General features: G+C 35.8%; 2 protein-coding genes across 2 annotated transcripts in view; both read right to left on the minus strand.

The window, feature by feature from the left end:
• Positions 1-9491, minus strand: part of LOC145661164 (uncharacterized) — a 94132-nt gene extending 84641 nt beyond the window's left edge. The window contains exon 1 of the mRNA XM_081726614.1: positions 7879-9491. Coding sequence (XP_081582740.1) covers positions 7889-9220 — 1332 coding nt within the window. The 5' untranslated portion in view covers positions 9221-9491 and the 3' untranslated portion in view covers positions 7879-7888. The remainder of the gene's footprint in view (positions 1-7878) is intronic.
• LOC145661166 (uncharacterized) overlaps positions 1-26859 on the minus strand; it is a 145444-nt gene that overhangs the window by 84571 nt on the left and 34014 nt on the right. The window lies entirely within an intron of this gene.

Raw genomic sequence — 26859 nt, forward strand, 5'->3', positions numbered from 1 at the left:
ATTTTTGAATGACATATAATGACATATACATAAAAATTATAATTCATATAATTATATATCATATTCATTTTATATTAATATTATTTTCATATTTTTTTAACTTTCTAATTAATTTTATTTTAAATTATTCATAAAATTCATCGACGAAATGAGAGGGTACATTCAGAATATGGTATACGAGTTATTTACGTTTGAGTCCTAATTAAGTTTTTCATTTCGATACCATTAATACTTATTGAAAATTATAAGTCAACAAAATCTATATTATTCATTCAGGCATAATTAGGAAGTTTTGAAAAATATATTATCGTGATATTCATATAATTATTCTTTTGAACGAGAAAGATTAAATACATTATCTATATATATAAAAGAGAACGCACAATACATTATATATATATATATATATATATATATATATATATATATATATATATATATATATATATATATATATATACTCAAACAAAGTACAAATTATAAATGAAATACCGGCAATGTTTAGAATAAAACAAAATAATCAACATGATGACAAAAATTAACACAAATAGAGAAATTATCATATTAAATATTAATTTAAAGATTAAATGTCTTTCATGTTAATTTTGGAACCAACTTCAGAAAAAAGCAATGTCTTAACTAACTGGATCCATTTACTTTTAGTATATTTTGAGAGACGCCATAATTTTAGTTAATCAATATTACGTAAACCCAAAAGTTTAGCAGTTTTCACATCCATTAGTTCTAAAACTTTAGGATTAATTTGTTTAATACATAAATATGGTCCTGCATATAAATCGCAAAATTTATAGATCTTTTTAGGGACGCATCACTTTGAGGGTGTAATCTTACAAAGACTAAATCATTTGTTTGAACTTAGTTTTACCCATAACCCTTTTTTATGTTTGCCAGTATAATCAACCAATATTATATTATTTATTTTTGTAATCTAGGATTAGAATAATCTTTTGTAAATTCACGCCAAAATGAATAAGACAAAATCGATACATTAGCTCCAGTGTCAATCAAAGCTTGAACAGGAATTCCATTAATTTTAATATGTATTTTGGCAATACTAAACGTTTTCAAAAAACAACATCATTTTTAGTTGTACATACATTTTCTATTTCATCATCAAACATCCAATGACAATTAGCAATAGGAATATATTGATAATTATCGTTAGTATCTAAAATCTTAAGAGTAGTTTCATTTTCAGGAAAAGATTTTGGTGTATCTACCGCTGACGTGGTTTCTACTCACTCCACGCCAGCCAAATCTAGTTTAAATTACGATTATCAAACGACTCTGTTATATTACATTGTATATCACAATCTTGTGCATTTTCCTGGCTATTATGTACTTCAACAGTATTCCGATTTCTATATTCTGAATTCCTGCCACCTATGAATCTATTAGGAATTCCATTTCGTGGAAGATTAGATCCATTATTTGTTCGATTCCATGTATTACGATTATTATTTCTATTGTGATTCCTATATAGACTCGGTTCTGTTACTGGTAAAATTTAGTTCATTTCTTCTACCATTGAAAGGTAATCTATTATTACTTCGCATATTTGACACACCTTCTTCTTTAACATTTATATTACGAACAGATGCATAACTAACTTGGTTGCGATTAGGATTAACTTGACTTGGATTACTATTTTGCAGGGTTGGCTGGTTTAAACCAGCTGCTTTTTTTAAAGCAACTGGTTTAAACCAAAGAGCGAAAAATGTTCGTAAAAGTGTTTGTAAAATCTTAATGAACACACATTTGTGGGTTATCACGTTTCACTCCCGTATATTATTCGCATTATATTCAGACCTAAATTCCTCATTCATTACTCAAAAAGATTATACTAGAAAAGCAACTTTTTTAATAAGTTTATAAATGTTTGTTTTGTGATCTTTTTGTAGTTGTTATTATTGTTGTGTAATTGCAATCAAAGAAAAATTCTAAATATTGTTTCGTTTCAATGTTTACTATTGATAAAATACATCGAAATGTCGTACTTTTTGTGTGTGAGGGGAATCATACAGACCCCACGAGAGGCATTTAGTGAAATGAGAAGTATCTTTGGTATCTATTTATGTATAAATGAGTCTGAGCCAAAGTAAACTCAAATAATTCGTATCTTTATTCACTTTTCTTACTGATATGCAAAGTAAGTCATTGCATTTCGCTTTCGAAAAGAGCTTTTGCGATTTTCGTTTGGGAATCCGCTTTTGCGGTTTCGGTTTCGGAATCGGTTTTGAAAACCGCATTTGCGATTCCGGTTTTGAAAACCGCTTTTGCGGTTTCCGTTTCGAAAACTGCATTTGCGGTTCCGGTTTTTAAAACCGTATTTGCGGTTTTCGGTTTTCAGAAAAACGTTTTTCTCAAAAACCGAAAACCGCAAATGTCACAAAAATTCGACAGCACTAATTTATAGGACTATATTTACTGGTTTAAATCCATCCCGAGGAATATTGACCACACTTCAAGAAAAACAGCAAAATATCGTCACTGTACTTAACAATTGGAATGAGGTGCCGCGCTGTGCGGAAGTTTGAGTTTTCTCCGTTAGATGGCAATCTTGCCAAGGTCAACAAGAAACAGGAAACTGGGCAATTGTTGTGATGTGCTGTTGTTGCTATTGTGTGATTGTGTTCAGGACACACTGACAGTGAGAATAGTGTACTCTTTGGAGCAACATGTGTTTACTGTTAAAAGTTTTTAGAGAACGAAATCTGTTGTTACAACGGAGAGGGCATTTATAAACAAATTTGCCTCACGCTCTGCTCCAGACAGGAACACAATATTCTCACTAGTGAATAAGTTGGAAGAAACAGGATCGCTTTTGAGTGAGGCAGTAACACCTAATTTGTATTCTGCAATTCCGCTTGAAAAATACAAAACCTCATTCTAGTTGTAAAGTACAATGACGAATATTTTGTTTTCCTTAAAGCATGGCCGATATTACTGGGGATGAATTTAAAGCAGTAAACGTAGTCCGATAAATTTCCCATTCTTCCTTCATTATTTGCTACAAACCACATGAAAATCGGACTTTAGTTAGAAATTCTAGACCCAAATAAAATCTATGAGTTTTACAAAAATCAACCTATATAAGCAGTAGGAATTCGATAATTATTTGTAAATTGATTGTATTTATTTTACAGTAAAACGATAACCTACAACAAACACCATATGAAGACCACACTGCCATTGGGTTTACATATCTGTACAAAATTTCAGAGCTCTAGTTAGTGTGGAAGTGTGTAAAATGAAAGTTATAATATTTGACTTTAACAAACAGAAAAGTAACCTATAAAAAGTATCGTAAAAAGCAGCCCGATTTAGACTGCAGCACAAGGAAGAGTAGGAAATACTTATTTGTTAGGGTATGAATAAGGTGTAGAAGCTTCAATGTTGAGAAATAATAAGTAATAGTTTTACGGACATTATTTCAGTTCAGAAATGTACTGCATGCATGCCATTTGGAATTTCACTGTTAATCGTTCAAACCATTTAGCCGAAGTGTTAGAAGTTTAAAAGTAAATATAACACAAGGATGTATAAAAATAGATATGTTTTACGTTCCTTCTAGAGGAAAGTATTGATCTTAAAATATTGACACTTAGATCAGTGATGAAAAACTTCTTTAAACTAAGGGGTCGCATCATAGAAACTTCTATGTTGTGAGGGCCGCAACTTCACATTATACTTTACGTTTATAGTACACATTCATGACATCCTAGCCCAAAAATCAAGTTTACAGATGTCTATTAGAACATCATCAATCAAGATACCAACATTCAAAACACAGAGAATGAAAAATTGACACCGAATCTTATAAACCCCTTTTGTTCGAAAATATAATTACAGTCTCAAGATTGGATGAAAAATCTTGGATAATTTCTTAAACATGAAAAAATATGTAGGAAATGGAGAGATTTTTAATCACAAGTATAGTAAAACAGGTACCTGACCTCAAGGTAGAGGCTTCAAATACTTACAACTTATTTTTCACGCTGCAGCGTGAACACAAATAGTAAGCCTAAATGTTTAGGTATCTAATGCACATAAATAAACGAAATTAAATAAATTAAGTAATCTTAACCTCAAATTTATTTTTGGTTTTCGCGCCTAAAACATAATTCACTTTATGTATTAGTCGAAGTCACTATAGTTTAACTATTTTTTAAACTTTATGAACCAATTAAAATAAATCAAAAAATGTTAATACTTATCTTCTCGAGGGCCAGATGGCGGTCCCGTAGTTGGCCATCCCTGACTTAGATGATCGAGAGTATATTAGATTGTTTACATATATATATATATATATATATATATATATATATATATATATATATATATATATATATATATATATATATATAGCATCAATTTTAAAGTGATAAGCACTTTATTTAACCCGTCTATTTTTTTTTTCTTTTTTTTGTAGTTGAAAACAAGCAAAATATGAAAGAAAGAAAACTACATCATTCAAAGGTTATACACTCTGTTACGTACATTTTATCAGTGATTATATGTATGTGAAAATAGTTTTTGTGTTCTGGGTCCTTATGCAACACTGACATTATGAAGGACGGGACACAATATTAATTTGGATTCTAATCGGGACTTAGATCCGGTGCAGTTTGATGGTGCACAGAGTATCATAGAAGTCTGACAATATACGCCGTTCCCCACAGTACCATTTTGTCTAAACGAGAGCCGGACTACAGGACCCCGCCAGCAGATAATAATACAGAAAACTCCTAGATCTGAGATAAAATTCTACACTCTACACATTACAGTTTTAATCCTTTCAAAACCACTTGAAGGGTAAGGGGGAAAAAGAAGGAATGTCACAAAACTGCATTTTCGAGAAAACGGCGTTTTAATATTGCAAACCGCGTAAGAAGAATAGGGTTAGTTAAATCTATTGCCCATTTTATATGGACATTTCTATATCTACGCATGCATGGCATATACAGTCAAATAGAACCTAGAGTCACCAACAGATAGGGCAAAGCACCCGAAAAAGCACATACATGGACATTCTTTGTTTTTTCCCCTTACCCTTCACTTGCTTTCTAAAGAAATGTTAGACTTGCAATTAGGAAGCTGATGTTCTTACTCCATCTTAGATTCATACTCTGTACTTAGATTAATAGATCTTTGAAATGAATCAGGCTTTGAAATGGAAGCACACATGTGCCAGAGATGGCGTGGGTCAATTAAAACTTGACCCTTGGCCCACTCAGCCACGACTCACCATGACCCACCCGACTACTACCCACCAAAACCCATCAACTCTGACCCATGATCCACGCCCTTCTATCCACTGACTAAAGAGTTTACACTTGTAATAAAACAAGGCTGTGAAATTTTCACTAATCGGAGTTTCAATTTTTATGGCCAATCGCTCAAGTACCGTTCTGTTACCATACCGGTGGATCTGACCTTTACAATATAAAGTTGTAAAGTGTATGTCATGGGCCATATTACGATGAATTTCAAAATTTAATTATCGTATATAATTATATTCTTGTTGAATTCAGATACTTTTCAGTGGAAAATAGGATGAATTTTTAAAGTCTCAAATCAAGGTAAAGTAGGTCAACGTAAAATTCTAGTATGTCTCGAAAGCCAAGTAGTAAGTCTTATTGCTATTCTTAAAATTACAAATATCAATATCCAAAAGTGTCTGAAGTTCCTTTTTAACTTAGATATGATCATCTCAGGTAAGTAAATAGAAACAAATGAAAAAGGAAGAAAAATGGATTCTTTAAAATAAAACATAGACAAATCCATTATTTTTCAGAAGATGCTGTCTACAATGCACTGGGGAGAATGGTTCGGTGGGTCAGAATGAGTCACAATGGGTGGTGGGTCCCAGTGGGTCACGTCTTGTTGACCTACGTCCCACTGACCCACTCACAAATCTTGTTCCAGTTGACCCATTTGGCGCACGCCACTGACCCCCTCCATCTCTGACATGTGCTTTTCGGATGCAAAATTCGGAAGAAGTTCGGGAATTTCCTAGTTATTTTCAAGAAAATTAATCATTCAGTAACATATTTGGTAGTCACAACGGGCCCCACGGGATAGATACCTCCAAGAAAAGTACCTAAAATGTTCTTGTGAGGAGTTTTAGAATTATTATTGAAATAAGGATTTTAAAAATTCGAACCAAAAATTTATTATCAAATTGGTGAAAAAATAACACTCTTCAGGAGATTACCTTCTGCTCATTTGTTCCGTCATTGTTCTTAGAATAAATCAGACATTCGAACGATACTCACGAACATGCCTCACGGTCCATAAATTGAAGGAAATGCGGAGAATATGTTGTTTAGAAGTCTAGGTGCTTAAATTATTTCATTTACGTACCAGACTATAGTTATACAAAGTTTCATTGATCTACGGCTAGTTGGTATGAAGAAATATTTTTTAAATATATGTCACATTTAGGAATATCAAGAAATAAATACTTGATATAATCTTGCCTATATTCTAATATCCTTTGATTCAGTATTCATTCGTCATTGTTTTCAGAATTTTACAGGCTTAGAATGATGCCACAGGCTTATGTGTCATGCTCCATAATTTGAGAAGAAATTCGGGGAAATTTCCCGAATCCTTAGCAAAGATATATTTATTTTACTTGGTTAACCCTATCAGTGTCCCATAGGGGAGTATCTGCATGTAAGATAACATGGAAAAATACCACAACTGCTCGGATATATATCTAAAAATTCTCATTGTCTTCGCACGATAAGAATAATATTTATGAAAAATCTTTCAAACTGAAGAAATACGTGATTCCTCCTATAATCAATTATTGGGCCAGTTGACATGTCTGTTCTTAATACGGCAAGAATAAGCTTTTTGCAAAAGAATTCAAATATTTGAAAACTATGCAACCTGGACCACATGGGAAAAGGTTGGGTTGCCTACCTCAGATGTATTATAATTCACTGTACGTACTTTATTTGTAAGTTTTTGCATTAAGTTTGATCTCTCCAATCCTTCCTCGAGTCGAAAAAAGTTGGGAAAATGGCTTTATACAATATTATGTCAGGTGAAGATCTATCTATTTAAAATTTCATAGCTCTAGATAACTCTTTTGTGTGTAAAAATCTGATGACACATACATACATTATTTTATACCTAACAGAAAAGGGTAGATATGAAGATATAAAATGAATTGATCCACGTCCCACTATTAAAAAAATAAAATAAAAACCTTATGAATCTCTGCTCCTACTCTAATAGACTTACGTTCATGGTTCATACATCAATGTCATTAGAATGAAACACGATTTCGTGTGATACTATACACATGAGTGACGTTTTATGAATTTGGGAGGATTCGGGAAACTGTTATATTTTTCTGTAAAGGGTATTTAAAAAACGGGTGCCTTTTCGGGGCCCTAGTTTTAGTACCACCAGGAAAGGTTTCCCGAAAATTCCTAAATGATAGAGAGAGTGAGAGAGAGTACTTTCCATATATAAGGTTTAGCTCGTAACTACTTGTAAGATGAGTTACATAACATGCATTTACAACGTAATTAAGGGCATGTAAATACTGATCGAATGACACCTTATTCTGACAGCATGTTGATTGGCTTATTTTAAGAGGTTAATCCCTTTCAAATAGTGGCATGTTGATTTATAAAAATATAGCCCATGTTTATATAACTTGTTTGAATACACATGACCTAAAATTAAATAAACAAAATATTCATAGAATTTTTAAAATCTACTAAAATGTCTACCACAACAATTATTATACGAAATAATCTATGGAATGTTCACACTTAACATAAACTTATATAGCAAATACAAAAAATTAAAATGTACAGAAAACATAGATCTTACGCGACGTATCTCAAAGTGCCATGGCATTATCACCTCCTCCGTCTGGGGCGGGTTCCATTTCCTCGGTGGAGCAAGCTTTAAATCGCATTCTTGCATCGTCGCCTACCACCACAGTCCTCTGACAGAGGATAAGAATAATACAGGAAATAACAAAGAGACTTGCAGGGATAATAGAAGCAATAAGAAACTGTGTAAACGTTTCTTCCAGATCAAATCGAGCTACCACAAACGTTTTATCATCTTCAGAATAGTAACAAGGAAATCGTGCCCTTGCATTATGATCAGAACCGTCACGCCCATAAGTTTTAAAGAATTCTAAACACTCTCCTCGAAGAGTATTCACACACCCTTCCAAGTTAATCAGTAACTTTGATTCATTAGCAATGATTAGTTCGTGTTCAAAGGGCGTTATTTTGTCCTTTTCATCTAAAGGATTTGATTTAAAATTGCTTATATTACTCAAATAGGTAAAATTTACCATATCACCTAGACTTCCCATTTCTAATAATGTCCCATTTATACAATCAGTTGCGAGAACCTCTTTTCCCGTATCTTGAATAGTATAACAGGAAGCCATTAAAATGCCATTATTTTCTGTCCACACTTCTGTATCAGGAGAATCACTGCCCTCACTCGCGTTAAGCGCTCTTTGACATTGTGACAGAATTACTTTGTCACCACTAAGGAGAACAACATTTTTAAGCCGTGTACTTATTCCCAAACAACGCCGTTCACAGTTATAGGGTGACCTAATTTTTTGACAACGTCCTTTTTTGCAACTAAATAGTCCATCTAACTCAATGCATGTTATCTTCCCCCTTCTTTCGTTGCACTTTCGAGGTTCATCTACATGCCTAAATTCGCACTGAAAATATTCAGTAATATTAATACATTCACCCATAGTACAATTGAAAGTACCATTTAAACCCTTGCACTCATCTCTAATACAAATATACTTAGTACTTTTCTCTCTGTCAATACCAAGGCATACTTTTTCCAGAGTGTTAGAACAGTTTTGAAAAACGAGATCAGTACCATTATTACGTAAATTAACGTAAATTTGAGTACATGCTCCGGAGCTCTTACTGAGGCACCATTCTCCACAGGATGCCCCGCTATCGCAACTTTCCACTGAAATGTTTCTCGTTGTTGTACAGATTGCTGGGGTTTCAGAAATGCCCGATTGAAATGCCCTCATTGAAGGCATATATATCGCTACTGTAAGGTACACTAGAGCAACACAACTCAGTACAGCTGTCATTTGGCACAGACATATGACACCACAAATACGGTTGTCCTGTGGGGGAATTAGTTGGTCCTCAGGAAGAGACTGGCGAGTCATCTTCGATAAACACTAAAAACCTTTCAGAACTGATACACAGGAAACACAAACAAATACACAGGAAATATTTAAGCAAGAACTACAAATATTTAGTTTTGAATTCTGAATTCCATTTATCAAATTTCTCTATGGCTCTTCATGAGCACTTTGTTTATACCCTTCGCTCACACCCCTCACATTCTTTTTCAACTAAGCATTTGTATCTCATTTGAATATTTTTCCAGCACTGCACGAAACAAGAGCACAACGATCTTCAGTCCTTGTATCTGGGAAATTCGTAACATTGTGAAAGTCTTCTCAGAGGGCAGCACGGAATGATCTCTCGATGTGTGACATCATTTCTGCGCATCGTAAACCGACTGAATCAATACCTCATGTGTCTGTGTTAAAGATATCTTTCATTTCACCCCTAATTTCTTTTAACGCATAAGTCATCTGCTCACAATTTCTACTCGTTAGTCACGTAGTAACATATTATGCTAATTATATTTTATTTCAGCGATTCCCAAGAACCCATATATATTGTTATTATCACTATCTTCAAAACTTCATTTCAAAATATGTACCTATAGATTTTGCTTCTTACAAAATACTTCTTAGTTGTAGTAATTATATAATCGAGGAAATTTCTTAACTTGTTTAACAAATATATCTAGGTAGTGATAGTACCTAAACTAGAAGATACGCTTCGAATGCAAGTAGTCTTGCTAACGATACAAAGGACCACGCACAATTCTTACGAAAATTGGATTTCGGTGGAATTGCTTGAAATCGTGATATGTTGTAGATATGTTGTAGATAGTCTGATCCTGAGAAAAAGTCTCAATGTTCACAACCACCAATCACTGACCAAAACGGCCACTTTTTGAAAACAGTCGAGGTTAGCGATATTCTGGATCTGGGTGGAATTCTTTGGAATTGTGATATGTTGTAGATATTGTGATCCTGGGAAAAGGTCTCAATGGGCACAACTACCAATCACTGGCCATTTGCCCACTACAGGGCCACTTTTTTTGAAAACAGTCGAAGGTAACAAAATCCTGGATCTCGATGGAATTTCTTTAAACCGTGACATATTGTAGATAGTCTGAACCTGAGAGAAAGTATCAATGGGCACAATCACCAATCACTGACCATTTGACCACTACAGGGCCAATTTTTTTTGAAAACATTCGAGGGTAACAATATTCTGGATCTTGGTGGAATTCTTTGAAATCGTGATATGTTGTAGATATTGTGATCCTGAGAAAAAGTCTCAATGGGTACAACCACCAATCACTGGCCATTTGGCCACTAAAGAAGCACAATTTTAAAAAAGAAGATAACGATATTCTGGATTTCGGGGAAAATGACTGAGACCGTGATATGTTGTAGATATTACGATCCTGAGAGATGTCTTAATGAGTACAGGCACCAATCACCGACTATTTGGCCACTACAGGGCCACTTTTTTGAAAATAGCCGAGTGTAACGATGTCCTGGATTTCGGTGAAAATAAACGAAACTGTGACATGTAGATGTCGTGATTCTGAGAAAAAGTGTTAATTTGTAGCTACCGAGCAACTCTAGGTCAATTGGTAGAGCATTTGTTTGCATTCGGGAGGCTCAGCCCGGGCTAGTTATCCCGTGTACGATTCTTCGGGACTTTTCTTTGCTCCACTCTTTAGCGTGTAGTTTTGCATATATGCAAAATTTACTTTGAAATTGTATTGCATCATGTTGTTTCTAGTTCGTACATAGAAAAGCAGCTTTGCGTATCAGCTAAGATGCTGTTTCACTAATGAAGTTCTGAATTTCCCGCTAGATGTCATAATAAGCCAGCGTTGGACTTTTGTCTTACTTGTCACACACGTACTTACGCCATGTTGTCATTTTTGAGCTTTCTTTGCTCGTTCAGGTGGACAGCTTTGAACTGCTGACTTTTTCTGTGTTAGACAGAAATGTAATGAGTGCAAAAGTGCAAGTACACTGACATTCGTCACGTTTTATTGGTTCTATCTGGTTTTAGTGGACTTTGCAGATGTTAATGCACAACTTTGCATAGACCCTATATGCAAACACCATAAAATATCCCATAGACCCCATATTATTGGCATTAATGTTTTTTTATATAAAATCCCGTGTTTTCCATACCGAAACCACTCCAAATTAAAAAAAAAATCAGTTTGATCGAAAAAATGGTGCGTTAAAGAGTTACGATGTTACCTATGCTTAAATGGTGTTGGCTGCTTTCTCCCCATGTCTTTTTCGGGTTGTGGGATAGGATGAAAAAATCTAACCCTATTCACGGTTTCAAACAATTCCACCAAAATCCCAGAATAGCATTTCCTTCTGCTGTTCTCAAAAAAGTGGCCTCGTACTGGTCAAACGGTGAGCATATAGAGAGATTTTGGTGCCTCTGTATATGGAGAGTTTTTCTCAGGATCACAATATCTATAATATATTACGTTTTCAAGCAATTCCACCAAAATCCAATTTTCATAAGAATTGTACGGGGTCCTTTAGACGTTGAGAAGTGTCAGTTGAATTAACTGTTTGCGCATTTTTTATATAGGAATCTTAAATGAAATTCAATCTATTGTAGTTGAGTAGTCTTGAAAGTTAACACAATACACAAATATGTTAATCAATCAATTTGCAAGGCGGTGGTACTCTTAGGATTTTTACTATTACTGTCAGAACCGATATTATTATTATTATTATTATTATTATTATTATTATTATTATTATTATTATTATTATTATTATTATTATTATTATTATTAAGTATAATAATAATAATAATAATAATAATAATAATAATAATAATAATAATAATAATAATAATATTAATAATAATAATAATAAAATTTTTGCTTAAAGAGAACGATGTCCATCCCTACAGAAACAAAATTTGTCATTAACTCCCATTCTGGGTAGATGTAGTAAGCCAAATCTGGATCATTAATCAAATCACTGATAGTTCATCTGGTTTGTCTACTCTAAGCAAAGATTTCTTTTCCCTACTTTACCCGACTACATTCTATGCATCCTGCATGTATTTGTCGTATGAGCGATGTGTCCCACCATTGTAGATGTGTTGACTTTTTACAGTTTGATACTCTTTTCATTTTTGCCCCCCCCCCCCAAAAAAAGTACTACAGAAAGTCTCTAAATGAAATATGAAATGATCCATTTTTGTTTTCATAAAACTCGATAAAAATATTCGTATTTTTTTCTCCCTCTCTCTGTGTGTCTATATATCTATATTTATCTATCTACAGAGGCGGACTGGGCCGCCCGAATACCTTGAAATTTGCGGGTGGGCCCTGCCCTCTGCAAAATCATTTTAAATATTGCTCGATTAGTTATAACTAATTCAAAACTCCGTTCTGGTTTACAGTAATCAGTGGTGTGCTAGGGAAGGGAAGGGGCAACTAGGGAAAGGGACAGATTTCAAACATCACCGCTGTGCTCAAGAGACCCGGTTGTTTCCGACGCCACAACTAGCATTTCCAACTCCATGTCTAACACGTTTCTTTACTGAAGGAGGATTTCATGGAATATTCTCCATGTGCTTGTCCAAGAATAACAAAGACATTTCAAAGCTGTGGGACTTAACAGGGCATTAGATTGGAACAATTTCTTTTTATCGTATATATAAAGTACACGGGAAATAGTGAATCCCAACGGAAACGCACCACTCTTTTCTTGCAAATCTTTATTTTTTAACTTACGATTTTTATTTTATTTTATTTTATTTACTTGTTTTCAAAATTCGAGCAGAAGGAGGTCTCCATTGCTGATGCAATCATAGTTTTTTTTAAAAAAAAAAAAAAAAAGCTCCTGTCGATAAAGAGGAAGAGGATAGCAAGATGGGGTTTCTAATTCGGTATACCAAACAATAGTGCACGAATATTGACGGGGGCCATTTGCGAATATTGTGGGGGTTGGTGGCATGCGATCTTAGTTACGCTACTAATAGTAACATTAAAAATAATTTGAATTGTGTTTATGCGTGTGTTACGTGCAGGCCCGCAACTAGGGTTTCTGTCACCCGGGGCAAACACACAATTCGGCGCCTTCCCCCCCAAGGTTTAGTCGAAAAGTATCACTTATGGATTGCAACTGTAAATAACATTCTTAATGAAACCAGTTATATCGATTTTTAAGTACTTTAACCCTCCAATACGCGCGCGGGCTACCATTGTAGCCCAGCGTTTTTATTTTCCTTGCCGCAAAGTAATTCGAGATGATAACTCAAAGGGTGTTTGTGTACCTTTCTATCAACTATCATTCTGCGTGTTTAGGGTGTGGTCAAACGTAAAATCGAAAGGATCTCATTGTTATTCTGCTTGAAAGTTTCATGGGCTACATCTGTAGCCCGCGCGACTATTGATGTCACGGGTGTTCCAAACCGTCAAAGTTTTTTCATTATAGCTTGAGTGTTGATCAGATGGTCAATGAGTTTGCAAAATGCCAATTCTGATGAGAAATGTTTTTAAAGCCAATATTTACGATCCAAAATCATTGAGAACATAACAATGCAACAATGAAAAGCTTATTTTTATTTCTGTAAATTTTTCGGTGTAATCCTTTGATGTGGAGAAAAGAAGAAAACTTTCCATCAACAATGAAGCACACGAGAACTCCACACTATATTGTTATGTGTACCTCTCGAACTTGAGCACTTTCTGTACCTTTTGGGCACCTTTCTGTATACTTTCTCTTTCTGTATATATGCACCTCTAAGGTGCACACAAGTGATAGAAAAAACTGATTCGAGCATAGCATCTCTCTTTACAGTGCATTAACTAGAAAGTTCATTAAATATGAAAGAAATTGCTTCATAAAATATTAATAAATAGATCAAGATATTTAGATTATTTAATGTATAGTGAATATTATACATTATACACGATTAATGTAAAAAATGATTGAAATTAACAATAAAGCATAATAAAGCATAAGTTGGACTGATAGATAACAATTCAAAATGCCTCAAAAAGCTCTCAAGCAAAACCAATAGATAAAGCTTCATACAGCCTTCACTCGCAAAATCTCTTGGTAGGCGTACAAGAAACAATTAAATACACCGAGGCGTGTAAATTATCTTTTCCGCCACAAAACTGCTCCCTAGTTTAAAAACATTACAGCAATTGCGTAACATTACAGGGGGCGCGTCTGAGCTAAACTCTTCAACCACCAGCAAGCAACAAAAATCGGGAACTTTTCGCCCCCGCCCCTATTGATAACAGCGTTTTAAACTTCAGAGTTGTTCTCAATGGAATTATACAAACAAACAGCTCCTTGTGGTAGGAAAAGGAAAGGGGGGCGGATTCTCTGTGGTCGCCCAAGGGAACAAATGCATGCAATATTAGGTTTTTAATGTATGACATTACACCTATTTAGATGAGACTCTCTCTCTCTCTCTCTCTCTATATATATATATATATATATATATATATATATATATATAATCAACGAAAAGAGGTCCCATGGAAAAGGCCAAGTAAACTTTTGATTTCTTTTAACCTCTAGAATAAGTTCCTCAAGGGAAAGGGTGCGATTTTTAAAACAATTGATATATCTTCTTTCCGGCGCCCCCTCCAACCACGCGCCCGGGGCACGTGCCCCCTCTGCCCCCCCTAGTTGCGGCCCTGGTTACGTGGAATAATTAATCCTAGTGAAATGTATGGATTACATGTCATATGGGTCTTTAATACGAAGGGGCCCCCGAAGCTGACAGGTCACGGAAAGATACTACAATTAATCATTGCCGTAATTTGGAACCCGATTAATGATAGGATTTTCTTAACACTTCATTTCACAGCGATTAGCAATAAAGCATAATATCACCCTTTCCGATCCCTACAAAATAAAGTTTACAATCATAAAATCACACCGATTGTTTTCAATACCATCTAAATTTTGAAAAATTGAAATCTGAATTGTTGAGTTTTGCTAAAAGTTTTGAAAAACTCCAGAAAACTCTGCCAGACTACTGTGATAAAGCAAATAATAAAGACTGTACTGACATACAACCCGACGTACCTTGGTAGATGTTGCAGGAATGCGACAGTTCTACTGACAAGTAAAGGTTCTCTCCCAAGAATCAGGGATCCGGAAACTGCGCATATGTTTAGATAGAGGAGAGCCAAGAAGGAATACTGGTGAAACATGCCGGGCCGACAGCAAAGGATAAATCCAATATGGCCGCCCGAAGTCATGCCAATCGACATTTGCAAATAACCTCTCATCCACTTCCCATGGGCAGATTGACTTAATGTTTTGCAGATTGATATACGTATGAACACTACACATCTATTGGTTTGAAATTTCGTGGACGTTGACGTATTGAATCCAATATGGCCGATCAAAATGTCAATGTGTCAACGACTTGTGTCTGGAAAACGAATTGTTCTATGGAAGTGCAGTATCACTAGACATGTACGAAAAGCATTAAACGGTTCAAAATATCGTCATCTGAAAACCAATATGGCCGAACAAAATCCTGAACCAAACAGCTCATACTACAAGAACGAAATTTGGTGTAAAGGTCCATTACCACTAGTAGGTGAGGAAAATAATACAAATGGATCACAATTTCTACATCGTGTATCCAATATAGCCGCGAAATACGCATATAAAATATACACTGTAAACAGTTCAGGTGGTTTCGCATGAAAATCACTTACAATTCACTGGAACAGATTTTGCAGGTGAAATACCAGTAAGTTAAAAATGTTGCCAGTGCCTGTGTTATCTGTTTGCATGTAACACTTCAAGCAACAATTGAAGCGCACTGTTTCGGTTTTGTGACGGAGGAAATGACTTCCAAGTCATTCAACAGTTGTGGCACTCTTAGCCACCACATAGTTCGTACCACATAAGATGGGAGAAATTGGTTTTCAATTATAATTGGGCCAAACTTCCTTTAAAAACAAAATGCGAACGCCTGTTAACTATCGCTGGACTTGCGCAAGAGATGTTCAATAAGCTGTCCACCATTTTCCGCCACAAGTTGAAACCGATAAACAGTATGTTCCACAACAGACCGGAGTGTCTCAGTGTCGCATTCTGAATGTGTTGTATTTTCTTATGCCATACCATTTACAGCATTTTCAAAGTAAGACTATAATTATAATCACCCTGTATATACAATACTAATCAGTTCAAATCATAGTCCTATGTACGCTACGAAAACGTATAAGTAAAAACGTAATTGAATGAATTATTTGTAACTAATAATGATATATCATTTAGACAGTAGTGTAACTATAATTTTATTTTTTTAAATTTTTTCTTCTTTAATTTTTGCTTTGTGATCAATTTCACTGCAACGAAATCAAGAATGTGTTTAGAAACACGCAAAAAATTAAAGACTACAACGAAAAATTTTACACCCAGTTACTAACTTCAGTTTTACTTACGCTTCTACAGATAATCATCTTGATATTTGTAATGCTATATACTATTTGTTTCTCTAAATGGAATCTTTGTAAACTAAATGTTGGAAGTGGTCTCCGTTAGAGGGCCAGGGGTAACAGGAATCAAATTGTAATTCTGGAGATTTGGCCCCGTGCTGTGTACTTGCCTAGCTCTTCAACGCTTGCGCGGGTTCAAATAAAGAAAAGGGAAAAACAAACATATATATAAACTGCTTCGAGCTAAGAAGAACAAACTATTCGCAGCATAAGTAGTCGCTAGATTTTTAATTAAGTCGCCAAATCGTCACTTAAAAATCGCCCAAAAAACTCGTTAATTGGAAAAAATATTTTTTTCTCGCTATCCTGGAAGTTGAATCCCCTAGATTTAGCAACACTGATTCGATTACTTGTGTGTAACTATTCTTAAATTCAAGGTTATGTAACTTTTAAACTTACATGGAACATCCGTAAAGTGTTGAATGCCGATTTCAACGAAATTTTGCAGGTAGATACTAGACACAAAATAAAGCGACCCGTATTTTTTCGTTTCTGCGGAGAAACGGTTTGAAAGGGCTCCCGAAGTATTTTCAAAAAGCTCGAAATCTCGAAAAGAACATGAGCAATTTGCAGGAAAAGGCGTATGCACATATTAGATAGAAAATTAAGGAATACGGTTTTTTTTCTTTTGTGTGAGGAAATGGTTACAGGGGGAACAACGACCCCTATTCAAATATCTCCAAAAATAATGACAAAGACCAAAATCGAAAAAGGAAACAAGCGATTCCGAGGAAACTATGCATGCAGATACTAGACTTAAAAGTAATAAATACGTATTTTTCTTTTGTGCGGAAAAACTGTTTGAAGGGGATTAAGCTCCTTCCAGAATATTTTCAAGAAAGCCCTAAATCTCCAAAACCTCACAAAAAATTTGCAGAAATTTCCAGCATATATTTCACATACCCAACATATATTTCTGGGGCCCGTATATCTTTCTATTACGAGCCAATGTATATGTCCCACTCATGGAGAAACTACACGTAAAAGAAACAACTTCTGAAACGACATACGAATATCTTACGTCTCACAGACAGAAAGCTGTTAAAGTGTCATTTACTGAAAAATCAACGCGAGAGATGTGTATTTTGAAGAACCGCTTCAAAAGTTGAGTGCATATAATTGGGCAGCAGAAGATATCAAACTGTATTATGAAATATGTATAATGTTATCTTGCAGTAGCAAGCCTACGAGGTGGTCATGCTCATCGCTGCATATGATAAGTTCGAGCGATAGTAACTTTATCTGTCTGTGCAAAACCTATGACCGATAATTTGATTAGGCGATGTGCAATTATACTTATCTGGCCCTTGGCTTGTGCAACAACTTGTTTACTTGTGATAATGATCCATGAATACCACAAAAGAACACTTCAAGATAATGAGCCACACGTGCAAAATGAGATATCAATATCTACCATGTGTACACAATATATAATCAAGAAATTAAGTACATTGCGTCACACACTTATATGTGTATGATATAAATTCGTTGTTCCGTCAGCGTATTAAAGAAGAGAAATCCACCATGAATCCCGCTAACCTTCTGCATTTACTGTTTGTTGCTTTTGAAGCGATACATCGACCAGACTCGCCAACAACAGCACAGGAAAGGGGTACAGCACGCATATTGCAATGCTTGCTGGAATATTGGATGGACGATATGGTTACGTTGGACACAGAAGAAACATTAACATTAGGACAACAGGGCGAAGGACTACAGGGAAGAGGATACCGCCCAATATTCTCCTGTGGATGACGACGTAGAAGAATGCGATGGCAGCACAACCGTACATGGTCAAGCAGACATCACCTTTGCATACAAACAAAAGGCTGTCAACTACTGGAGAAGTGGTATTAAAAGACCGCTATTCCTTCGATCCGTACAAGCAAAATTTAGAAAGACAACCTCAAGGCAGCAGCTAGAACACTGGGAAAGCAAGTCATTGGTGGAGCAACACGGAAAGATAAGATATCGCAGGTACCTCAATACGTTCTTCGGCAATTCCAAGACATTCCTGAGGCCCACTTTCCAGTACAAGATGTTGATCTGCGACGATGGGCTCTGCAAGCCTGCAATAGATTTCACCTTCTATCATTTAAGTCAGTCTTGGGGAGTAACGTAACGCAAGTAACGCGTTACTTGTAACTCGTTACTTTTTAAGTAACGTTTGCTAGTAACGCGTTACATTTTTTCCAAAGTAACTGTAACGGTAACGCGTTACACATTTTTAAGTAACGTACTTAGTTTGCGTTACTTTTTTCGTGTTACATTTCGGATGAGTAAGTACAATATATATATATTTTTTCGGAAACAAATGTTTCTTTCCTGTAAGTGAATTTCTCAGAATAGAACAATGGAGCATGAACGATGTCAGTGACCAACGATTCCTACACTGTTCGCCTTTTCCCGTTTCGCCTTATGACCTCTAGCAATGAAATTTCCATGTAACACCTGTTATCACTTTTCATCTTAATGTAAGGCGGAACGGGAAATCTCGATGTGAATTTTCCCGCTTAGCCTTACGAACTTTATGTTGGTAGGGTTGCAATTACATTCATAGATACAATTTGATTTGTTTATTTATAGAACAAAATATAGTACCACTTTCTGTTTTTGGAAGATGAGGACAGCCTCAGGGAAATCACGTGTACTGATTGCAAGCACCTGCAAGATTTTGTCTTAGATTTTGACAGCTCCAAATCAATACATTCAGCAATAGTACCGGTAGTCTATTTTACTTTGATTGGTGATGTTTTTATAAAGATGGAGAACGAAAATATTTAATCGTTCGAACATTTGAAAGAATATTTTTTTTAAAAAAGCTGAAGATGATGGTGAACAGAATTTATAAGTAAAGTGATGCCCCGGCGGGAAATATTTGTCAACAGCTAGGGTGCCATAATTAACGATATACAGAAGGGATTAATATGAATAAACTGTGTTCTGATGAGCAGACCTACTTTATTGATGTAATGCTGATGGTATGTTATATTAGAGTTCTTTTAGATCAGTTTGCGTATCCTAAAGTCCGTTGATTATGGAGTTTGAAACAACTAGCTTTAAAAAGCATGTATCGATTTTAGAGTTACTGGCAAGTTTTGATTCACTCCCAGTTCATGTGTTCTCATTTTATCAGTTTTAACGTAATGTTTCTCTATATTCTGAACTTTTAATTTTGCATAGCAACATTGTTATTATTATATAATTAGTTTACCAGAATAATAATAAGCAACCATATTTTCTAACACATAGGGATGGGCACGAGTCAAGCTAAAACTCGACTCGAATCCAAGTCGAGTTTCGAGTCGAGTCAAAAGTATTATTCTCGAGTCGAGTTCCGGGCCGATTCACTGTTTTTGGCGTCGAGTTTCGAGTCGAGTCGAATTTTATAAATGGCTCGCTCGTTTTAAGTCGTTTTGAAATCATGGCCTGATTACACTGGAAAAGCGAAAGCCATGAGAAATGTAAGCTAAGCAGTAATATGGAATACTTTTAGTATGAGAGGGGACACTTCTCGCATCTTCTCTCGTCTCGACAGCGAGACTACAAGAGATTTTTTATACAAGCTTAGCTCGGCTCGGCTTAACTGAGCCGATGGCTCAAGCCGGCTCGTTCGTTTGGGGTGAACAATCGGCTCGAGCTGGCTTGGTTGAGATGAGCCATCTGCTCGGTTCGACTCAACTGAGCGGAGGGCTGTAGCCGAATCGATTGGGTGAGCTGTTGGCTCGGCTCAGTTCTCGGTTTGGGTCGATAGTGAATGAGCTGTGAGGCGAGCTGGTCGAGTGGTTGACAATTCTAAACCCGGGCCAAGCAGTTTTGAAGATATTTGGCCAGTGCCATATAACTTTTAACAATGTTTGGGTCGAGCCCGAATACTCAACCTAGACCCTGAACCCAAGTTCAGAAGCTCCTGGACAATGTCCTTGTCTCCTAGACTTCACGACTACCGATGTTGGCAATCAACTACTTTTTTAGTATTCAGATACAAACCGCCTATCTTTAAGGGTTAAACGCAGTGTTATAATAATAATAATAATAATAATAATAATAATAATAATAATAATAATAATAATAATAATAATAATAATAATAATAAGTCGTAGTAGTAGTAGTACCATTGATAGTAATTATATTGTCTATGTAAGATACTTGAAGAGAGTACTCGAAACTTGAGTCGACTCGACTCGAAACTTGACCTGAATTCGAGTCGAGTTGTAGGAAATTTTTCAAGCCGAGTTCTCGGGTCGAGCTCAAAGATGTCTGTTTCTAGTCGAATCGAGTTTCAAAGAAAACTGGCTCGAATTCACTCGTGCCCATCCCTACGAGTAACGCAGTATGGCATTTTAGTCAATGTTACATTAAAATGTTCATATAGCTATCAAGTAAACATTTGTCCTTGCATATACATAAAGCCATTCAGAACGTATAATAATAATAATAATAATAATAATAATAATAATAATAATAATAATAATAATAATAATAATAATAATAGCGGTAGTAATAGTAGTACGGAAAACTGAAGTAATAAGATTTCTTTTTTTTACATATTCAAAGTTTCGGACCTAAAAGCAACGCGTTAGTAACGCGTTACTTTCGAAGTAAAGTAACACTTACTTTTCGGAGGCAAGTAACGCGTTAGTAACGTGTTACATTTTAAGAGAAAGTAACGCGTTACATTTTTACAAGTAACTTACCCAACACTGATTTAAGGCATCAAATACCTGGCTGTGGGAGTTTAAAATAGCACACAAAATCGTATCGCGAAAGGTGACGAATTTTATATGTACGACACATACGTCTGAAACCAAAGAGGACATATTGAGAACTATAAATGCCGTTATAGACTATGTAAAACACCATATTATCTAATTCGGCCCAGGTAATGTGTACAACTCCGATCAAAGTGGTTTCCAACTATTCCAACTAGAAATGCATGGCTGTCGAACCTTGGCTGCCCAGGGAATGAAGAAAGTAGGAACAGTTGCCCAATCCGTGAGTGCGACAACAAACAGTTATACAATAGACCCGACCATCTCTGCCGATGGTACTTTGCTGGCACCATTACTCATTGTTCTGAAGGAGCCAACTGGTGAGTTCGGCCCACGCGTGCACAACATTGTGTTCCGTCCCCATAACGTATATCTTGGCCCCTCAAAATCAGAAAAACTCAGAAAGGAACTTTACCGTCGTTCGCTAGAGCACGTGTATTTTCCTACAACACAGCGTCAAACAGTTATATTGGACGCTTGGAGTGGACATTGTGGAAATATCCTACGCGCCATTAAATCGGAAGAGAAAAATAATGTGCTATTTACAATACCTCAAGGTTTAACTTGGAAGCTGCAACCACTAGAAGTGTACTTTTTCGCTTGTGGAAGATATTTGTGCACCGCTTTTCGGACACTGTTATGTTACAACAGTCTGATATTAATTCGCATCTACGGGATAACATAATCATAATACAATCTCTGACATATAATCAATTCTCCTCTCCAAAATACAAAGATGTTATCGAATACGCGTGGTTTCACATTGGCTATACAACAGACAAGCCGGCACAATTTCGCACCCCAGCAGTTCTCCATTGCCACGAATCACATCCCGACATATGACATTTGTGGACAGATTGCTGTGATTCGTTGTGGTTGGTGTAAGAGATCACTTTGTTTACAGCATTTTATTGTGTGGAATATCATTATTGTAGCCTACATTTGTTGCGTAAGATATTATGTTTAAGTAACAGTTGGTCTGTGTTATAGAGTGGTGGATAGTACTTGCAATATGTATTTTTTCATTGCACGTCTAAATATGCATCTATACTATCATCCTAATTGTTTGTGATCATTTGTGGATTGTGACCTTTCTAAACTATTTGGATAAATCAGGTGGAGATGTGGCTCTCCTTGCAACAGTTTTTACGCAGGAAATAGCAAATACATATATTTTACTTCTATATCTAGTATATACATACGACTTTTTCTGCAAATTATTCCTGTTCTTTTGGAGATTTCGAGCTTTTTTGAAAGTATTCCGGGAGGGGCTTAGGCTCTTTCAAACAGTTCTTCCGCAGAAACAAAAAAATACGTATTTCTTACTTTTAAGTCTAGTATATGCATGCATAGCTTCCTCTTAATCGCTTGTACCCTTTTGTTGATTTTGGCCTTTGACATTATTTTTGGCGATATTTGAATAGGGGCCGTTGTACACCTGCAACCGTTTTCCTACACAAAAGGAAAAACTGTATTCCTTAATTTTCTATCCACACAGCAAAAAAATGAGGTGTTGAAACAACACAAAATGACTACCACTTAAGCGTGTTACTCGTGTGTCTATTCAACACCAAGCATTTTTCTTTTTGTCCGTCAGCCCGGTTGTGCCCTTTCTTCGGGTAAGTGCATTAATTTGATTGATTGAATTGAAGGAAATATAGGTGGTGTAAGAGGTTTCATATTGTCATTTATTTATTCATTATATTAATATTAATCATAAACACACATACATACAAGAAGAAACACATAGATGTACAATAATATTTTAGGTGCTATAAGTGAATATGTTAACTTTGCCAGGTATTACATGAACACAAAGCATGGAGGAATTTGTGAACTCAAAACATAAAGGTGCAAATGTAATCAATGGAATGGATGACATGAAATGCTCTGGCTGTCACATCACTAGATTATGTTAGTTCAGACAAATAAAGTTATATTCTGAGGTCCTTAATAGGTACTTACTGTGCGTACGATGGATATATATGAGATGGAAGTTCATGTGGGCGATATACTGCAAAGATATACTGCTTTTCGAGAGGTCCAAGTCTCTGATTAGATCACTTAGTTCCTCTTGAGTAAGTCTATGTGGTTCACATGGAGGTTCTTCTACAACAAACGTAGGGTCCAGCATATCGTTATCTAATTGTAAATGATATAGTGTCATGAAGTGCTGAAGGGGAGTATCAACGTAATGAGGCGGTGCATCGTTATCACGGTAGTAGCGGAGAATTTCAAGCATCAGGAGATGGTGTAGAGCAATTCGTTTGCAGATATAACATATACGAAGTTTTTCAAGATGATTTAATAATGGTGGAAAGTCGATCATCTCATAAAGCAATCTCGTTGGATGCGGCAGACTTATACAATATGCTAGGCGTATAGCATGGCGCTCGAGAATAGCAAGTTTTTGGTAGAATTTTAACGGTGCAGATATTCAAGCAGTATGTCCGTATGTTAAAGTACTCCGCATGAATGTTTTACATGTATTGATTACGGTACGTGCTCGTAGTCCCCAAGTAGTGCAAACGAGCCGTTTCAGAAGATTAAGTCGGTTTTGTGCTTGTCCTATGAGTTTGGTAAGATGTGGAGTCCAGGTAAGATGAGTGTCAAAAATGACACCGAGATACGTAATAGTAGTTGACACGGGAACAGGCGCAAGATCAACCTGAAGGCGAAGTAGATTCAGATTTCGATGTACCCGAGAGCGGCGTCTACGTGGCAAGAAAACTATGGCTTGTGTTTTGGAAGTGTTAATGTTCAACCTCCAAATATGACACCAACGCACGAATGCGTCAATAGCTGTTTGCATGGTTTTATTAAGAGATCGCACTCTACAGGCAGTTGTGAAAAATGCAGTGTCGTCCGCAAACTGGAATATTGTGGTGGTATTAGGAACGATTAGATCGGCGACGTACAATAAGTATAATAAAGGAAACAGAGATGAGCCTTGCGGTACCCCAGAGTATAAGAAGATTGGATAAGATATCGTTCCATTGATCGAGATATAAGCTAGTCGCCCTATTAAGAAGGAGTGTACGAATCGGATGTACGAGGTTGGTAGAAGGTAATTACGAAGTTTGTATAGTAAACCAGAATGCCAAACTTTGTCAAAAGCTTTTTCTAGATCAACCATTACTAGGCAAGAAGGAAAGCATGTATTAAACTGATTATAAATGGGTGTGGTGAGACGGAATAATTGATCTAGAGTACTAAAATGTGGTGTAAATCCAGCTTGGTGAATTGGAAGAAGATTACGTGAGTTGAGATGGTCGTGCATGCGACGTACAAGGATTCGTTCCAAGATTTTGCAGAGACAACTTGTAAGGTAAATAGGACGGTACGATGTGACTTCTGATGGAGGTTTTTTCGATTTAGGGAAAAGAAGAACTTTGGAGTACTTCCAGTCGAGCGGAAAAAATCAAATTCGTAGAATAAAATTATAGATTCTGCTAAGAAAAAGGATAAAAGAATGAGACACCTGTCTGACGAGAACATATGTAACAGCGTCAAAGTCTGTGGCCCTATGAAAACACCCTCTTTAACTTTGGCATCACTTAATCGAGGGAATTATCCTCTTAGGTACTTATAGGCCTCATCCTCTTGGTTCATGCTCTTAACAAAATTTTCATAAGACCTAATTTAATATGTAGAGGGAGAAGCAAAATTCGGTTACGATCTACCAGTGGTTCATGCTGCACATTTTTCACTCCCGGCTGAAAAGTTTCTCTGGTACTCCAATCACTTTTGCGGTAATGAGATCCACGATCTCTACTGTCCCATTCACATATAAAGCAACAATACTTTGTATACCCTAACTGCATACCTAGCAACAGTGCTATTACGTTAAGGTCACCACAAATGAGCCACTGAAAATCGTAATATTTAATGGCTTGAAGTAAACGTTTCAAGTTTTCATAAGATTCCTTCATATGAACTGCGTAACCTACAGGAATTCAAGGAAGTTCATTTCCAATATGTAAAAGCACTGGCTTTAAACTCACCTTGGACAAATCTATAAAGAGCCTCCACTCCGTAGGTTCGTAATTAATTTTAAGTTCCCTCATGAGACCATTTACATCTGTACATGCCACAAGTGTGTCTTCCATAGTAAAAAATGAAGTGAACATCTTCTCCCTATTCCGATACACTGAAATATTTACTTTTTCCTGCAATAAATTCCATTGCTTTAAGCGTGACGCTAAAATTTCGGCTTTGCTTTTCGAGAGGTCCAAGTCTCTGATTAGATCACTTAGTTCCTCTTGAGTAAGTCTATGTGGTTCACATGGAGGTTCTTCTACAACAAACGTAGGGTCCTTCGAAGTACTTGATTCAGGAACTTCAACTTCTTGATCATCATCAGAAAAAAGATCGTATTCTTTAGGTGGGTCAGGAACAGGTAGTCCTTCTCCATGTGAAACAGGGCGGCATTTTTGTTTATTGAAATCCTCAAAATGTCACTTGAAATAGTTCCGACAACTATTTAAAAATATACATTCGAAATACCAGTATTTTTGCGTACTTGTAGTTGTATTTTTATGTCCTGCACTACACAAACGTCACACCCAAAACGCTGATAACTGCACTAAACCTGTCTTTTCTAACAATAGCAGAACACTACTGAGATAAGGAACACAATGAAACCAAGCGTTCATATAGTTTCTCCAGTGTTGCTGGATCAGTGTAACATTTTACCCCAAACGAAGCGAATATATTTATTTTTAAAGCGTTATTATTAGGCATGCCTGTAAAACGAAAAGTAGAGCTAATATTCGAAAATAACTTTCAAATTCGTGATCAGCACCACAAAATCAATAAGAATTAGCTGATTTTGTTCAATTTACATTTTCGTTGTTGAACAGTGTAATTATTTCTTTAACTAAAATGTTTATCTTGTGGTAGTGAGAAAGCAGAAAATATAAATAATGTAAGAACGTATGTAAAGATATCTTAAGTGAGGGCAAACACCATTTACAAGCGATATGCAGGGTGATTGATAACATCGTTGTACACCTCAAGGGTATTTCTAAAATCAAGAATGGGTCTGTATTTTCTCAATGGTCATTTTAAAACTGTTTCCACAGAAATCTCAATAATTATATTTGTATGTATTTTATGAGAATATTATATCAAATTTCATTAAATACTTACGAATTACTAGAAACAAGCAAAACTATAATAATATTCTACATTATCATATCAAATCTACGCAAAAATATTTGCAAAATTACAAAATTACAAAATTTCTTTAGCCCTTTGGGGATCCCATGGTACAATCTGTACCATACGGGGTGTTTCATGGTACATTGCGTTATAACTCTCCTATTTGAGGTTTTTCGTCCGGTTTTTTTTTCAAGCCCAGAGGCATTGTAGAAGTCCTTACGTATGGTTTTACTTGTTC

The sequence above is a fragment of the Thermobia domestica genome, chromosome 1 (assembly GCF_964235325.1).
Source record: "Thermobia domestica chromosome 1, izTheDome1.hap1.1, whole genome shotgun sequence".
Classification (NCBI taxonomy): Eukaryota; Metazoa; Arthropoda; class Insecta; order Zygentoma; family Lepismatidae; genus Thermobia; species Thermobia domestica.